An 18,187-nucleotide genomic window follows, 5' to 3' on the forward strand; every position below is an offset into this window, starting at 1 on the left:
TAGATAGATAGATAGATAGATAGATAGATAGATAGATAGATAGATAGATAGATAGATAGATAGATAGATAGATAGATAGATAGATAGATAGATATCCCTTATTAGATCCGTATAAAAGCAAAAATTCATAATGTATTTATTTCTTTTCTTTTCAGGATTCAGGTCAACCAATTCCACTTGTTGTTGAAAGCTGTATCAGATACATCAATCTATATGGTAAGTCTTTCATCAAGCCCTTCTGCGTGATGGGGCAAAAATAACGAGAGTGAACTGTAAAGTAAAGTCCTTTGAAAACGTCTTTAGACGTACAAGAAGAGACATCGGCAGTCTATTTTCACAAATAGATGCTGGTAGAAGCTTGCTCTGCTCGCCACCGCAGCACTCAGCTGCTTACCAGTGATTTCGCAGGCTCATAACAATAGGTCACACACTGAGAGTTTTGAAAGTCCCATTGGTCTTTGTTTAGTAAGTTCAGCCAACTCACCCCCACCGCCCATAACTCCTCCCTGTCTACCTTTCACATCTGTCTTCAGCTCGTTGGTTTAGCCTGCAGGCCTTTCCCCTGGATCTGGACCTAATGAAACTACAGAAAACTGATTAGAACCCTCTAACTGGAACCATATGGTGCAGACTCACTGAGGGGCCCTCTGCTGGAAAAATACGCATCTCCCTTTATGACTAGATTACATTTCCTGCTCTGTGTTATGCGTTTCCAGTGGGCTTTCAAAGAAGCTGGCAGTGGTTTTGGAGATAATGGCAGCTAGCGTAACTCAAATTCAGTAAATTCTGGGTTGTATTTCTTTCAGGTTTGCAGCAGCAAGGCATATTTCGTGTGCCAGGATCGCAGGTGGAGGTCAATGATATTAAAAACTCATTTGAGAGAGGTTAGTCAATATTTCAACATGATCTGTGGGATGAACTACCTTGATACGTTTTTCAGTTCAACAAATGCTGCCGCTGAAAGCACTCGTGTGTTTCTTAATTAGGTGAGGATCCCTTGATTGATGATCAGAATGAGCATGATATAAACTCAGTGGCAGGCGTCCTGAAGCTGTACTTCAGAGGACTCGAGAACCCGCTCTTCCCAAAGGAGCGTTTCCTGGATTTCATCTCTACTATCAGTGAGTTAACAGACCTTGCTTCAAGCGTTTTTCACTGACCTTCACAGAAAAGAGAAAACACAGTGATAGGTAGATGTTTAGCTTTATTGGACTAGAGAAAGTCATGCCGTGCTGCACGTGGAAGCAGTCTAACAGTAACACCAGTGCTTTCTGCTTTGGGGTGCAGGCCACATAACTGTGCCACGTGCAAGTTCACCACAGAATAATTTCTCCACTGTTTCAAATAATGTGATCACTCACTGTGGCTTTGGGCTGGTGAAATGCATGAGGCGGCATATTAAATTGTCAAAAACCATTTTCAGAATCTCCACCACTTTTTGCCTTGGCACTGTAGCCGCAGTTTGTGTCTCTCTTTTTTTTCAGTGCAGCATCTTTAAACGTCTCTGTTTCTGTTTTTCAGAGCTGGAGTCTGAAGCTGAGAGAGCACACCACATCCAGCAGATTATTGTCACTCTTCCTCGGACCATCATAATCGTCATGAGATATCTTTTTGCTTTCCTTAACCAGTGAGTCACACATTTCACTGCTTTGGGTCTCCCAAAACAGTGTAAAAAGATGAGTTCGGCGGTTGCTTAAGCACCAGGATATGACACTGAATCTTACACCTTTACTAATATGAAAATTACAGAATAGGCATACAATATGGAAAAAAGTATAGACAAAACAAAAGTGTATTTAAAATAAGACATGGTATTTATTACTATATCAGTGTTTTAGAAGTTATTTATAAGTTTCCATATTGGAATAAAAAACCTTTCTGATAATAGATGTTTTCTGTGCTCCTTTTACTGGATTTTGCTGATTTAATTGTCAAATTTGTTGGAGCCATATGAACTGCAATGATGCTGCTCAACCTCAGCTTAAGTACAATGTTCAAGTAGACATTTATTATGGCTTCCTCTTGATGATTTCCTTTTGATGACTCGATGACTTCGTTATTAAGAGTGGGCTGTGTGGTGTAAGTTGATTCCTTGGAGAGGTTGACTGATCAAAATGTTTTTCAAGTAAGCTGCAGTGATGACTGTACATAAGGACTGAAATCAGGTGAAGCCAGTGACGCCCTAAGAGACGTATCTGCTACTGCAAATTCTGTCAAAATAGACAAAATAGAAAGAGAAATTGAATCGTTTCTAAATGAACTGATGAATCTTAATAATCAGATTAGCACATATTTATGTTGTTTGGTTATCAATAAGGTTTTAGCTAAATAGATGTACAGTTTGCATACATTGTGACTTCTGTCCTGTGCCGTCCGTCAGTCTTTCACAGTACAGTGACGAGAACATGATGGATCCATACAATTTAGCTATCTGCTTTGGTCCAACTCTGATGCCCATCCCAGATGGCCAGGATCCTGTAGCATGTCAAGCTCATGTTAACGAAGTCATCAAGACTATAATTAGCCACAATGAAGTCATCTTTCCAAGTCAACGAGAGCTGGATGGCCCAGTCTATGAGAAGTGCATGACCGGGGGCGAAGAGTATTGGTAGGTATTATGGTACAGTGTAATACGTATGTGATACTATAGTGTGTTCAGCTCTGTTTTGCATTGATTTTAAGGCTGAATTGTGACAGTAAATTAACAAATTCACTGTACAAACATGATTTTGTCATATTTTTTTATCTATATATTAATGTCTTTCTGGTCTGTTTTTGTTTCTCTAGTGACAGTCCACACAGTGAACCAGGAACCATTGATGAGGCTGATAATGGGACAGAACCACACACCAGCGATGAGGGTTAGTCACTTCCTTTTTTTATTAAAGGCCTCGTAATAATTTTTCTCCCACTGACCAACAGTAACAGGCCACCACTTGAATTACTATAAAAGGCTTTAGGACCTAATACCTTTATAACTAAGAGAATACCCATCAGCCTTTTCAGCCTTTTGTTTACTGCTGTGTGCCAACATACCAAACTAAGGTGTTGAACATAAAAAATTATCCTCCTGCTGAACATCTGCATTATTGTTGTGAGAGAGAGGCTATCAAGAAGCCATTCTTAAGGAAGGAAGACGGAGAAAAAGCTGAGCTATGCCACATTACACAAGAACTGGACTAAAAATCAGTGGCAAAGGGTCTTAAGGAATGATAAATCCACAAAAAAATCATTTAAAAAGAAAGACTGTCATCAGTATAGAGAGGTACAACAGTGTCTATATCCGTATGTAAAACACGGTGGAGGCTCTGTCATGATTTGAGGCTACCTGATGGTGTTGGGGGATTATGAAAACTAGAAAGTACCATCAGATTTTGATCCACCGTGCAATACCATCTGGAAAAAGTCTGATTGGCAACAGCTTAATTTTTCAGCATGGTTATGATCCCAAACACACTGCCAATGCAGTACAAACATATCTGGATAGAAAAACACCAGTGGAACGCCATCAGTCATAGATTGGCCTCCCCAGAGCCTGGACCTTCACATTATTGAAGCAGTGTAGGATCATCATGACAGAGAACAGAACAAAAGACAGCCAAAATCCAAAGAAGAGCTTTGTATGTCCATCAAGAACCCCGGAGAACTATTCCTGAAAATTACCTAAAAAGAATTTACAATAAGAGAGTTCAGGCTGTGCTGAAGAGTAAAGGTGGTCAAATCAAATATTGACCTTTAAGCTCTGTTCTTGCTTTATACACTATATCTCCATGCATGTTTGCATTTTTCAATAAATCACTGCACCTTTTTTCCATTTTTGTAGCAAAGCAAAGAAATAAGGGCCGGTGAAGACTTGCAAACTGCTGTAAGCAGTCAGGCTACCTCTATGCCTATACAGCGTATAAACCTACCTATAAATGGCAGAGCTGTTATTTTCATTTAGCTCTGATGTCAGTGGCCATCTGAACTGTGGTCTTGTGTCTGTAGTTAAATTCAGAACTTCAGCATAACGTTATCATTCTCTCACATTGTGGTAGATGGTAGTTTTAGACTTGTTGTGGTTAACTATTATTCTATTGCTCCAGAGACAACTATTTTTAAAAACAGATATACTGGTTGTTTGCTAAGCAATTCACATTTTAAACATGTGTATAACAAGGATTTCACACAAGACATATAAGAATATATATGTGGGATTTTAGAATTGTTTGTGGATCAGAAAGTCTTAAATATAGCCTGACCTTTTTTATTAGTGCTTTTGACTGAGAGGTGAGCGAGGCTTGAGCTGCAGTGGCTTCTGATCACAACAGCTTAAGTGATGTTTGAAGCTGAAGGCAAGTTGAGTAAAGAGTATTGGCATGCAGCACTGCCTCTTTGATCTATTTGTGTGTGCGTATGTGTGTGTCTGGCCACCCCACCCCCTGCTCTCATGCTTGTTCTTTGTTCAGCATTAGTCAGCAACTCTCCTGAGACTTTCTCCTTTGTGTAGTATTTCCCACTCTTAGCTTTGAATCCATAATCAGGGCAGGCACGTAAGCCAAAACGCAGGTAAAACAGAGAATCATATCTCCTCTCAGTGACAACAACTATCTGTGACATTCATCTGTGTTGTTGGCTCTTTTGGTGCTTTTCTTACTTGGTAAGACCAAAGGCTGGTTTCCTGATGCAAGTTATTCTCCTGCTGGCCTTAGTATTGGGAGTGAAGTGCTGTGTTTTTGCAGTTTGTCTCCTGTGGCAATGCTTCAGGTTTAATTTAAGAAATTAAAATATAGTTCTTACACGCGCTGCAATGACAGTGTCCTTATAGTTGAAATAAAACATGAACAAAGCTGCTTTTCAACTTTGTCTTGTGCTCTCTTCTGTAACACTCAGACACACCTCTAATGGGTTTTCAAAATAAAAGTACACTTGCAGGTTTTCTGGCTCATAGATGATTCCTGTTCAACACACAGTGAACTCTGACTGACCCTACTGGCCTTTTGAAATCCACCTTTCAAATCAAATCAAACTCTCCAGTTCAATTACTATTGAAGCAACCAAGAAATGTTAGAAAACATAATATGTGCTTCAGTTTGTATTTTTACAGCCCACATACACAAGTAATAAAGTTGATATAAAGGAAACGTGCCTGTTTGAGGGATTTGCCACAGAAAAAAGAGCTATGAGATACAGCTTACACAGTGCTGTCTGTCTCGTGGTATGACTAATCATGCTGTGTCCACTTTGATTCGTTTTTTTCATGCTTACTTTCTTGTTTGTTTCTTTCAGAAGTGGAACAGATTGAGGCCATTGCCAAATTTGACTATGTGGGACGCAGTCCCAGGGAGCTGTCCTTCAAGAAGGGAGCCTCCCTGCTTCTGTATCACAGAGCATCTGAAGACTGGTGGGAAGGCCGTCACAATGGCGTGGATGGCCTCATCCCTCATCAGTACATCGTAGTACAAGACCTGTACGTGCCAACAGACTGAGCTTTAGTAGTTCTTTATCTTGTGTTAAGTACTGTAAGCCCTTTGTATTTGTTGTAGTCTGCATCCATAGCTTATTCTTAGTGCACCTGAATCTGCTCTTTCAGAGATGATGCGTTCTCAGATAACCTCAGCCAGAAAGCAGATAGTGAAGCCAGCAGTGGACCGTTGCTGGAAGATAAGGGTTCATCCAAAAACGATGTCCCATCACCATGCGAGCAATCACCGGATTACAACTTTGGAGGAGTCATGGGGAGGTACATTTAAAAATAAACACCTTTCATTTTTCAAGTGTTTGTAATGTTGAGACATTTTCTTGACAGTTGATATGATCTGATCCATGTCTGCAGGGTCAGGTTGCGATCTGATGGAGCAGCAATCCCACGTCGCCGAACAGACACCCAGAGCCCAACAAGAGTGCCTGACACTCCACCACGGGCTGCAGCCTGTCCTAGCAGCCCTCACAAGGTATCCATCAGCAAAGGCCGCATGGAGAGCCCAGAAAAAAGGCGCCTTGGTACCTTTGGCAGTGCAGGAAGCATAAACTATCCAGATAGGAAGGGCTATCCTGAGGGCCACCCACTAAGGCCAGTGCCAGGGACCACTCGCCACAGCAGCCTGGGGGACCACAAATCACTAGACACTGAGGCTCTGGCAGAGGTAAGACTAAAATAAACAGTTTTAAATTTTAATTCACAGAGTATGTCTCTTGTCTCAAACATTAATAGGGTACAAGTGAGAACAGTTGACAGGGAAGCTTGTCTGAGAGCAGGAGATGTGACTGTATAGAGTATAAAACATGGACGTAACTACCTGGTTAGAAAAAATGAAGCCAATGCCAAAGTGCATTAAACCTGTGTCTGTCTGACAGCCACCAGATGGCGATAGCTTAGATTGCAAAAAGACGTTTGCTATTATAGAAGTCTACAAGAAAAAGGCTTTCCGTCCTAACCTATGTGAACACTTTTCTTCTGAATTTACGAGTTCAGTCACTCACTTTGGCTCATGTTGGGAAAAAAATCTTCATTATGCCATCTTTCAAAATGGAGGATTATTTGTGGTATGAAACCACAAGCTCATTGGCTAAGGAGTTCTTAATCACAAGTTGTTAGCCAACTAGCATGCGGTTTCACAGTCAGACCCACTAATCCTCATCATATCTAGTTTTTGCTAGCAAGATGGCGACGGCAGAAAAGCTTGATACTTCCTGACAGGTACTGATACTTCACAATGGATGACATCACTGTAGCCAACATCCATATTTGATATTGTTGCACTCAGGTAGACCTGTATCTCTGAAACCGAAGCTAGAGCACACTGCTGGTCTTGATCCAGGTTCTCTTCATTTGCTAACCAGTGCATAAATAAGCTTGCTTTAGAATTTAGGAAGGGTTAGTGTTTCAAAGGGTTTGGAATAACTAATAAAGTTAGGATTAGTATTAGGGTCTATGGGCAAATGTACAGATGTGCTGATGTATATACATGTACCAATATACAGATGATCTGTATTGCTATACAGAGGGGCAGATATACAGATGTACTGTGAACAAATATACAGATGTGCTACGTATATACAACACAGCTAATTTGCAAAATCCAAAGAGATGCTGGGCCTCGCATGATGCACGCGCCACCATCTTGAGTTTTTTTTCTACCCAGTATGAATATAAACAGGACAATAACAGTGGTATGTTTAAGCCATTTTATGGAAGTATAAATATATTTGACATGATAACTAAGCTTTTTGTAAACCGTGTTAAACAAAACTTTTTTAGGTAACGCAGTGGAGTCCTGGCTTTTATTTCTGATTTCTCTGCTTTTTTTGTTTCTTCAGGACATAGAGAAGACTATGAATACGGCACTTCATGAGCTGCGGGAGCTGGAGCGCCAAAACACCGTTAAACAGGCTCCTGATGTTGTCTTGGACACACTGGAGCCAATGAAGAATCCGGTTAGCTCAGAGCCCGGGAGTCCACTGCACACCATTATGATCCGTGATCCAGATGCTGCCATGCGGCGCAGTAGCAGCTCAACATCTGAGATGATGACCACCTTTAAACCGGCTCTCTCTGCCCGGCTGGCTGGAGCACAGTTACGCCCCCCGCCCATGAGACCAGTGCGACCTCCTCCAACGCAGCACCGCTCAAGCAGCTCCAGCTCTTCAGGGGTCGGCAGTCCAGCTGTGACTCCCACTGAGAAGATGTTTCCGAGTAACAATGCATCTGCAGGTTCCAATGTGAATATTTCCGGTGATGGCGGAGATAAGTCTGGTACCATGTAGCAAAGGTGGAAGCTTGTAGGCAAGAGGCCTGTGAAGCTTTCCAAGTGGGAGAAAAGCTTATGGAAACAGATGTTGATGTGTGCAAACCAGATACGGATATACTCCTGTCTGTTTTTTGCTTGACTTAATTCGTATATAAAGGATGCCACTAAAGCTTCTAAAGTATGTTACCATGGTAATAAAGCAGTGGCAGAAGCTGTAGAGGTGTGATAAAGCTCAGCTCTCTTTGAAACTTGATTTAACTAGACTAAATGTGTATAGGAATACGTGTATTTCAGTTATACCTCAGTTTTAACAAAAGTCTGTGGCCATGTTCTTGTTTCAGAGATGCAATGAATGCAAGTAAAGCAATACTTGTGTGAAATTTGGTTTTCTGCCCATCACATATCCAGTCCAGCCAATCTTTCAGTCCCTCCTCTTATGTGAAAACGCCTCACGTCGGCAGTTGTTCAGGCGTAAAAATATGTCCGTTTGTCCATTTTGGGCAAAGGCCTTATGGCTGTAAATACAAAGTTACTTGAAATAAACATCCTTTCTGTTTGTATTATAATACATTGGATCTTCAGCAACATAACAGTGAAATTTATTCCTGCATGCACAGATTGGGGAAAATAAGGGAAAGTTGCATCACTGAAAGGAGACTTGTAATGAAATGATCTGTGAACAAGCTTGCTAATTCTAAGAAATCCATATGACTTTAAACTCTGATCCACAAGAATGAAAAACTAAAATCAGGATTCAGATGCCCACATATTAAAAAAAATAATGCCTTGCCACCATACATTGACTTTTTGTGTGGGTATCGCTGCAAAAGATGGAGCATCTTGGCATGAAGATGATCTGTGAAGTCTTAGAAATTACTAATCAGTACTAGAGTAAAATAAGTCAGCCTCTACCATCACGCATGGTTGAACAGCGGACAGACGTAACACGGCTGTTTCCATATTTTATTTAGTTTTTCTAGTTGCTGTGTGTGGAATGCAGAAGAATAATGCATCAACTAATGTAGGAATCCTGTGGTAAACTTGTACATAATATATAGCTAGTAATTTGTAAGTGTTATTTGTGTACAGGTTAACATGAAATGTCGTAAACGGTTGATATGAATGGCACTTGTAAGGATTCTGAACCACCTTTTTATCTTTTCCGGTAAAGTTCAAACATTTTGACTGAAAAAAAGAAAAAAGAAAACAAAGAGTTCAGATCATCATTCACCATAGTACTGTTCAAATGGTACTCATGTGAACTATAGACCACTAATTGCTGCTGGAAACAACACAAAGTATGTTTTTGACATATCTTTCAGTCTCTTCTCAGTTCGCAAAAGGTTTTCAGGTTCAAGTCATATTTGGGTGATTTTTAGTATTATGAAAGAAACAGTGAAACTTCTGATGGTTCCTCTTTCACACTGAAAATGCTGTGCTCACCCAGAAAAGCTGGAGAACTAGATGTGTTAACGTGCAATCATCAGAACGGCCTCCTTCTTTCTGCCTTTTACATGATAGATTGTCTATGGTTACCGATACACTCAGATTGTAGACTCGTACTCTTAGTTGGAAGAAATCTAAAGAAGAACATTTAAGTATTTATATCTACTGTACCTCTTGTCATCCTGACAGCTGTAATCTAAAGACCCTGTAATCCGCATCCCAAAGAGCCTGCTCTGTTCTGCATGTCTTGCGCTGTAATGTGGGACTCGACGGTATGTGGTGCCTTGGCTTGGTGAAACGCACAACTTAATTAAAAATTGGACTAAGTAACTGCCCTTAGTATTTACGTGGGTTGAGAGTGATGAATTAAGATACTCATAACTGTTGCTAGATCAGAAGTGAACAAGAACTAACAACGCCTGATTGAACAAAAGCAAAATAACAAAAATGCATCGAATCTAACAAAATTATTCGCATGGAAATCACAGTTTCCCTGTCAAATGCAGACACCTGATGTAAAATGAAAATACTCGCTTGTTGTTGGTGTATTGTTTGCTTTTCGACTATCAAATTATTTACCTATATACAAAAGTACAGGGTGGAAGGATTGGTAAGAACAGAGAGCTAGTACAGCCAGAATAAAGTTGATATAGCATTTAAACGTACACAGTGCTGTCACCCCCTCTGCTGGTTCGTGCTGGTATTGCATAAGCAAGCGGAGGCTATTGCTCTCGATGGGCATTATGATCCAGAATCATCGCAATGGTTTAATGAATCCTTCTAGTTTTAACATCTTATTATCCTGGTTATTAGTTTTGCACCAGTTGATCTACAGTATATGAAGTTAATGTTACAAAACGCTTCTGTTATTAAAATATGAAGAAAGCACACAATTCAATTTAAAAGGGGGGAAATAAATTACATTTAGGTAGATTATTATTTTTTGTTTTGTTTTTATTTATAGAATATAAGTGGAGCAGAAGATTTGAGTGCCTTTTGTGCACAACATCAATTTTTATTGGACTTTTACTTTTTTACTTTTTTAACTGTGATATGTGGTTAGTTGTCATGTTTATTATAAACTGATGTTGCCTTTTTTTAATCTTTATTTTCTCTTGCTACTCAGTAGTCAGGCCAACATAAGTGTTATATTGTGTATAAAATCATTGAACTGCTCGTCTGTGCTTGGGTGAGACCTGAAGATCAGGAGCTATAAGAACTACTGTATACGTAATTTACTGGTAGAGCTCGGTAGAATCATCTCCTTTACTTTTTGGGGGTTTCCCTGTGAACTGCCTGTGCTGTGGTTGAGCCTTTAATTCTTGCCATTTTGCTCCTTCCCTTTCAAAAAAACATCGCTGCCAGATGGACTCATATGGACCCTCTACATGAGAGGTTATAAAGGCACTTGGTGCACTCTCATCAGTCCCTACATGTGATGTTACAGTGCCATTTTCTTTTCTGGAATGTGTGCTTAAATGGGTTACACTGATAGTCTGGTGACAAGAGAAGACAGCAAGCTATTAATCAAGAAGAAAATCCCAGTATGAGAACAGAATACGGCCCCATCGGAGGACCGGAGTGTGAGTTGCTGTCACGCTGTTTACTTTCTCTTTAATTGTTTGTCTGGTGATGCTGTTTGTTGGTGAGTGTCTGGTGGGTTGAAACCTGTGATGTAACGTACATCATGCCACTGACTGGATGTTGAAAACTCCTGCATCCAAATAAAAACCATTATTGCTCTGTCATCCAGACTTTCTGAGTCACTGGTTTTGATGCTTGAAAAGAAAAACAAAACAAAACAAAGAACGTAATCAGAGAGATGTTTGTCTTCTGTCTTCAAATAGCCACACATCTTTAATGGGAAACCTTGTCAAGGCTAAACATTACTGTAAGTGTAATATTGAGGTACATACAACTTCTCAAAAAAACTCAGAAAATATGATCTAGTGTTACACATTAAACTATTCAGCAATTAAAAAAACAAACAAAAAAAAAAAACGACCTCCAGCTTGAAGTTTCTATTCAATTCGGAGCCACAATGTTACAGTATGCATAAACCATGGGGGGTTTTTTTGGCACACCTGTTTAAGTTTACAGCACAAATGTCTAATCAGCCAATCACATGGCAGCAAATCAGTGCATTTAAACATATAGAGTCTAGATGACCTGCTGAAGTTCAAACTGAGCATCAGAATAGGGGAGAAAGCAGATTTGAACACGGTGTGGTTGTTGGTGCTAGATGAGCTGGTCTGAGTAAGTAGGAAACTGATGATCTGCTGGGATTTTCCCACACAACCATCTATAGGGTCTACAGAGAATGTGCCGAAAAGGAGAAAATATCCAGTAAGCATCACTTCACCTGATAAAAAAATGTCTTGTTGATGTCAGATGGCATCAACTCTGTAATGCTATCATGTCAATATGAACCAAAATCTTTGAGAAAAGTTTCTAGGACCTCGTTAAATATGCACCACAAATAATAAAAGCAGATCTGAAGGAGAACAGGGGTCCTACCCTGTCATAAGAGGATATAACTAATGATGTGGCACTGAGTATTTAATGGACAGCATGGAACTGTACTACGGTATGTTAAAGTAAAATCATTATGTTTAGAGACACTGCTTAGGTATTTTTATCAAGTACAATTTTGATTGCCGTGTGTGCACAGTGAAGAATGTTTTATTATTATTATTATTATTAATTCTGCAAAATGATCAGAATCAGAATACTTAATCCCGAAGGAAATTAGGGTTGCAGCAGGCAGCACGCTAATGGCGCATGCGCACTTACAAAGGAACGTTCTGACCAACTTTACACAAACATCACATCACAAAAGCATGATAAATTAAAGTAAACAAAAAAGTATTTTAGCAACATGTTAGGCCAGCTTGTTTCTGAAACTCTGCTGGAGGTATGAACACCATTCTCCCAAAACATATTCCAGCATTTGGTGTTTTGATGAGTGCATTGGAGAACTCTTAAAAACATGTCGGTCCAAAATCTCTCGTGACTGTGAAAGTCATTGCATGTAATTATCTAATTTTTGTGATTTACTCAGACTGTTAGAAGATCTGTAATACTCCAGGGTTTGGGGCATTGTGATTGTGGATGAGACCACACCCATCAGGATTGAAATGCGTAATTAAATAATCAAAGTGATGATTCAAATCATCAGATTTGAATCACCAGACGGTGATCGTTCTTTCTAGAGACAAGTGAACCTCTGCCATGCCAGAAACATTTTGCTAGAACACAACCCTCCTGTCACCCATTTATATATAAAAGCTCCCTGAACTCTAATCACATCTGTTCTCCATGAATCTGCAGATGGATGATCTTTGTTTTCACAGTTCAACAGCAATGCAGGGGGTTTATGTAAAATTATAAAATGATGCCGCCCGTTAACCAGATTTCGTAGTTCATTCAATGGCCACGCGATGGAGACTCTGCCGCACAGAAAGTGTCATAAGCTTTACATGTTATTAAGTAAGCAGTCAGCAATTTGTCGATTATTCTTTAACTAAGTGAGAGGAACACATTTTTGCATGAAATATACGATTGCATCTCCCGTTGAAATTGACTTTCTTGTCCTTTGGTCAGAGAGTGTTTCACGGGCAGCTTCCACTGACAGAGCATAACCAAAATTTTATTTGTTCCACCTGAGAAAACCCTGTTCAACAAGAACATGTCAAACAAGCAACTGTGTTCACATTTTTCATTAGAATTACTTCTTACTAACAAATCAACGATTTCTTGAGGATATATTTAAATTGTGGTTATGTATGAGGGATAAGATCAGCTGGAGATCTTCCTGCGTTAAAGCCCCGTCAAATATTCATAGATAACAAAAGCTTTTTTTGACCCCAAATTCAGTAACAGAATAATGAAAATCATATTAATTTAGTTGAACTCAATCTTTAATTCCTTTGTTTGATGATGTAGTGAGCACCACAGCACACATCCCAGCTAGGCCCAGTAAAAAAGAGGGCCGTAAAAGTAAAAAATGTGCATTTGTTTGCTAGAATTAATTATGCTAATGATCTCATAAATTATTCACGTTACTTAGAAATGAAAGACTACGAAAAATTAACTGGCAATAAAAATCTACACTTGCTTCCTCTGTTATAGGAACGCTTTTATCTCTACAGTGCGCTAGGTATCAACAAGAACAGATGCTGCAGCACGTTTGAAAAATAAGTTGCGTAAGCCTCTCCCGTGGCACAGCTTGGCTCGTCTTCCATTATAATTAATGCACAAATTACAGAAAATGCTCCAGCAACAAATAATCTCATTGTGAAAGTCACACCAGAACAAAATTATCATAACTTCTTTCACCTTCACTGTTTTCATTTTAGCTAGATCATAATGATTAATGGTGAAGTAGTCACGCTCTTTAGTTAGAAGCATCCGAGGACCAGTAAAGAGCCATAGATCATTCATGCTAATAATAAAGTCAGTTTTAATTTCATTCAACATTTCCATGTGGATTCTTTTATAGCTGTAAAATAAGCAATATGTACTTTTCGTCATGCTCAAAGAGATGATGTCAGAAAATTAATTTACATTAACCAAAGCAGAGACCTGAAAAACTGGAACGCACCACCTGGTTTGATTTTTTTTATTTTTTATTTCAGCCTACAGTCATGTGAAGGAAGGAAGCTTTCACAGGACTCTAAGCAGTCCTGTGAAATATTAAGTACATCTTTACTGTTTTCAGAGAAGTTTAGATGGTAAATAGCAGTCAGGTGATGCTGATCAAATTTGTGAGCGCCTCAGTAAAAGCAGAGGTTTTGGCAGTTTGCAGGTTTGACACATTCAGGTGTGTATTAATGCAATGTCATCTTCTCAGGAGTGGGAATCTCAGAAAATTCAGCCAAAGGTCAGGCCATGCTTGGAGAAACTGTCTCAGACTGCAGGTCTCCTCCTTTAGCAATACGATTAGAAAAAAGACTGAACAAGCATGGCTTGTTTGGAAGGGTTGTCAGGAGGAAGCCTCTTCTCCCTAGAAAAGAACATGGTATCAAAACTTAGCGTTGGAAAGTTGCACCTGAAGAAAAAAAACACAAGACTCCAGGAACAACTTCCTTTGGACATACCAGACCAAAGTGGAGATCTTTAGCCATAATTCACAGCACTATGCTTGGAAAAAACCAAACATAGCATATCAACTGTGGCCAGTGAGAACGCTCTGCTGTGGCACATGGTGGTGGACGGATGATAGTTAGGGCTTGTTTTGCAGCCATAGGACCTGGGCAACTTGCAGTCATTCAGTCTACCTTGTAAACCTCTGTATCTGGCCATCTGTCCAACAAAGGTTACTGCTAAAGCTTGTCCCACTTTGGGTCATGTGACACGACAATAATCCCAAGCAGAGCAGCAAATTTACAATGACCAAGTCCAGACCTCGCCCTGATTGAAATACTGTGCCAGGATCTTAAGATACCTGTGCATAAAACAAATCCCTACTGTCCTCAATTAACTGAAGCACTGCTGTAAAAAAGAGTGGGTCAAAATTCCTTCAGTGATCTGAGAGACTCACAGAGTCATACAGAAAATGATTACTTCAAATATTGCTGCTGAAATTTGATATAGAAGGTATCGAATCACAATGTATGTTGTTTTCACACGACTGCACAGAGTGCTATGAAGTCTTTCTTTTTCCCCACAAATGTCATTACAGAATTACAATGCACTACAGGACATTACAGTAAACTAAAATCACACAGAGTAAGTAAGTAGTTCTTCTCCATAGTACTTTGGCACTGTACATGAATATGAAAGGGACTGAATCAGAGATGTTTTAGTTGAGAGAGAGCCTAGAACAGATTGAAATTAGATTTGGCAAGAAAGACACTTCTGTGGAAAGATGAGAACATCAGGCTTTATTATTTTTCATAGATTTTCAGTCTGTTGGATAAAAATGAGAGTGCAGAAGAGATGCCTCAAATACATAATATTTTACACTGTATGCCAATTGTTAATTTTATTTTAGTGATTCCTCTTTATTAAAAAAAACAAGTTCTGACCTCAATTAGAAATGGAAACATTTTATTTCCAACAACAACTCAGTCAGCAGACTTGCATGGCTATAGTAGATTTCAACACCTCAAATTCAGTGACATTTCTAGCTATGCCTGTATCTTTGAAATGCAGGAGTGGAGCAGGGTAGTGCATATACAGCATGCATAATAAACGTAGCTTCAAGACAAAGATCTACAGAAATGTTGGCCCTGCAAATGTTATTGTTTATGTGCATCCTCCTACAAGTCAAGCAAAACAAAAAAAACATGACATGCCTTGCATGAAACCAGGTCAATAAATATTACTGATTACACCCTGACAGCAAATAGGTGGACATGAAAGCTCTGGGATTTTACAGTTGTTTATTTGTGTATTTATTTATTTTATTGCATTGTTGTAAAGTTGTGATGACTCTCTAAAGTGAATTCTTTGAATGGTGAGATTTCATATAAAATAAACCAAACCAAATGTTTCACTGCAGATATTTGGGCTCAAATCTTATTTGTTGTTAGTACTTAATATTTATCATCAATTCCTTTATTGAGCTAAAGCAAACCTTCCCGGAAAATAGACCATTAATATAAGGGTATTAAATGTACTCTGAGCCTCTCATTCAATAGTTGAATGTCTATGAAATTGTATATTCTTTGAATGTCGACTGCATGAACTAATGCAACTCAAACTGCAGTTACATTTAGAAAAAGATGTGTTAAATCACTGGTTGTAAACCACATGTCAGATTACAAAAAAATACTATAGAAACTCAGGTATCTGGGCTATCGATATACACTGAAAAAAATGTTTCTTTAAACCAACTTTAAAAAATTACTCAAATTTTACCTTTAAAAAATCTGCTTAAAAAAGCAGATTTTTTTAAAGGTAAAACCAAAATTTTGTCACAATCAGCTTGCTAGAAACAAAGATACATTCTCCTTTCAAGGACCAAATTTATTATAGAGTGTTTTTTTAAACAAAGGCTGCGTTTTATGTACAAAAAAATCAATAGAAATTAAAAAAATAAAGTACTGAAGTTATCAGTGCCATTTACACAACAGTTGCTAAAGAGGAAAAAAAAGAACATCAGACAAAATTAAGCAAAACGATTCCCCTAAAAAGTGATATTGCTAATGTAACGGCCATTAACATTAACAACATTTCTATCACTGTGAAAACACGCTGTAGTTCTAATTTCTCCTAAATTTGAGTCTGTTCCTTCCTAATATAAACTAACAGAAATTCCTTAGACTTTCCCTGAAGTGTATCTGAATACAAATTAGCTCTAAAAGACAAACAAAACAATGCAGTGTCCACATGTCTCTTTCTCCATGAAATCTCCATGAACAATTTGTTGTGTTTGAGCTCTCTGGGATAGCTCGAGCTGACAGTGTAGATCAGTACAGAACCAAATATGTTCACTGCTTAAGTGAAATAATAGCGCAGAGCCATGTGAGTGACGTCACATGCTCATGTGACACAATCACCTTTGACTTCAGAATCAGAATCATTGATTAATCCCTGAGGAAATTATGTGGTTACAGTTGCTCCAAAACAATAAGAGCAGTAACAGACTGAATTAAATTAAATAATACAGTATATTATGTATAAGTTACAAAATAAAAGAAATAGCTCTAATATATACAAATGGCTCAATTATAAATATCCAGAATATTACAGAAATTAAATATGTATGTTTGACATTTTACTCTAAACCGTAAACTATAAAACTTTTTATTTGTTATTTTCACTGTAGAGGGTGTGCAAAAGGATGTCACTATTGCACTGTGCTTTATATGCAGGAGGGGATAGTCACAGGCAGGAATGATTTCATGTGTCATTCAGTGTTGCATTTGGGTAATCTCAGCCCCTGCCTGAACGTGCTCCTGTGAGTGGCCAGCACATCATGGAGTAGGTAGAAGGTATTGTCCAGAAATGTCCTTATCTTGGACAACGTCCGCCACTCCTAAACCACCTTAAGGGTTTCCACATCCATCCCCACAACATTACTGTGATTGTGGATCAGTTTATTGAGTCTGTTAGCATCTGCGACAGCATACAACAGCATAGAGGATGGCACTTGCCACAACAGACTCATAGACATTCTTGAGCATTTTCCAACAGATGTTAAAAGACCTCAGCTGCCTTAGGAAATAGAGGCGACTCTTGCCCATCCTGTAGAGTGCAGTGGTGTTTTTAGCACAGTCCAGTTAATTATCTATGTGTACAGTTCCCTGCAATGTCCAAACCAACTCCTTGGATTAAAACAGGGATCACTGGTTTCCTGGTCCTCCTAAAGTCCACAATCAAATCTTTGGTCTTTGTTACGTTGAGCTGCAGATGATTCTGTGCACACCACGTGACAAAGGAGTCGACCACAGCCCCGTACTCCATCTCATCACCCTCACTGATGCATCCAACCACCGCAGAGTAATCAGATAAACCTGAGGATGGCAGGTCTTTGTGCTGTGGCTGAAGTCTGTGGTGTAGAGGGTGAAGAGGAAAGGGGAGAGGACGGTCGCTTGTGGTGCCCCTGTGTTGCTGATCACCTTGTCAGATGTTGACAACGCACATATTGTAGTCTTCCAGTCAGTTAGTCAGCTATCCAGGACACAAGAGAAGCATCCACCTGCATTGCTGTTAGCTTATCACCCAAAAGGGTCAGCCTGATGGTTTTGAATGCACTGGAAAAGTAAAAAAAAAAACATGACCCTCCCAGTGCTCGCCGTCAGGTCACTGAAATACACTTGAAGTACATATTAACTTAAGGACAAAGTATTTGTTGATTTTTCCACATGGGATTCTTAATTTTGGGTAAAGTGAAATAAACAGTTTCAAATGAGCTAAAGCAATTTTCCATTGCAGCAATATAAAATTTCAACTGAACTAAATGGCATGGATGTTTCACAAGTGTAGACTGACAAGGGTGTCTGACAGCTCAAAAAGCTGCGTGTGTCTGTGTGTCCATGTGTGTATCCGTGTGTGTGTCTGCC

General features: G+C 39.2%; 1 protein-coding gene across 2 annotated transcripts in view; it reads left to right on the forward strand.

The window, feature by feature from the left end:
* srgap3 (SLIT-ROBO Rho GTPase activating protein 3) overlaps nucleotides 1-10,930 on the forward strand; it is a 55,923-nt gene extending 44,993 nt beyond the window's left edge. For both annotated transcript variants that reach the window (XM_005941089.3, XM_005941090.3), the window contains exons 13-22: nucleotides 156-216; nucleotides 807-884; nucleotides 987-1,121; nucleotides 1,522-1,627; nucleotides 2,381-2,608; nucleotides 2,788-2,861; nucleotides 5,269-5,449; nucleotides 5,573-5,722; nucleotides 5,816-6,125; nucleotides 7,300-10,930. In XM_005941089.3, coding sequence (XP_005941151.1) covers nucleotides 156-216; nucleotides 807-884; nucleotides 987-1,121; nucleotides 1,522-1,627; nucleotides 2,381-2,608; nucleotides 2,788-2,861; nucleotides 5,269-5,449; nucleotides 5,573-5,722; nucleotides 5,816-6,125; nucleotides 7,300-7,746 — 1,770 coding nt within the window. In that variant the 3' untranslated portion in view covers nucleotides 7,747-10,930. The remainder of the gene's footprint in view (nucleotides 1-155; nucleotides 217-806; nucleotides 885-986; nucleotides 1,122-1,521; nucleotides 1,628-2,380; nucleotides 2,609-2,787; nucleotides 2,862-5,268; nucleotides 5,450-5,572; nucleotides 5,723-5,815; nucleotides 6,126-7,299) is intronic.
* Nucleotides 10,931-18,187: the final 7,257 nt, after the last annotated feature.

This window comes from Haplochromis burtoni, unplaced genomic scaffold (assembly GCF_018398535.1).
Source record: "Haplochromis burtoni strain Fernald_Lab_line unplaced genomic scaffold, NCSU_Asbu1 Contig_177, whole genome shotgun sequence".
NCBI classification, from domain to species: Eukaryota; Metazoa; Chordata; class Actinopteri; order Cichliformes; family Cichlidae; genus Haplochromis; species Haplochromis burtoni.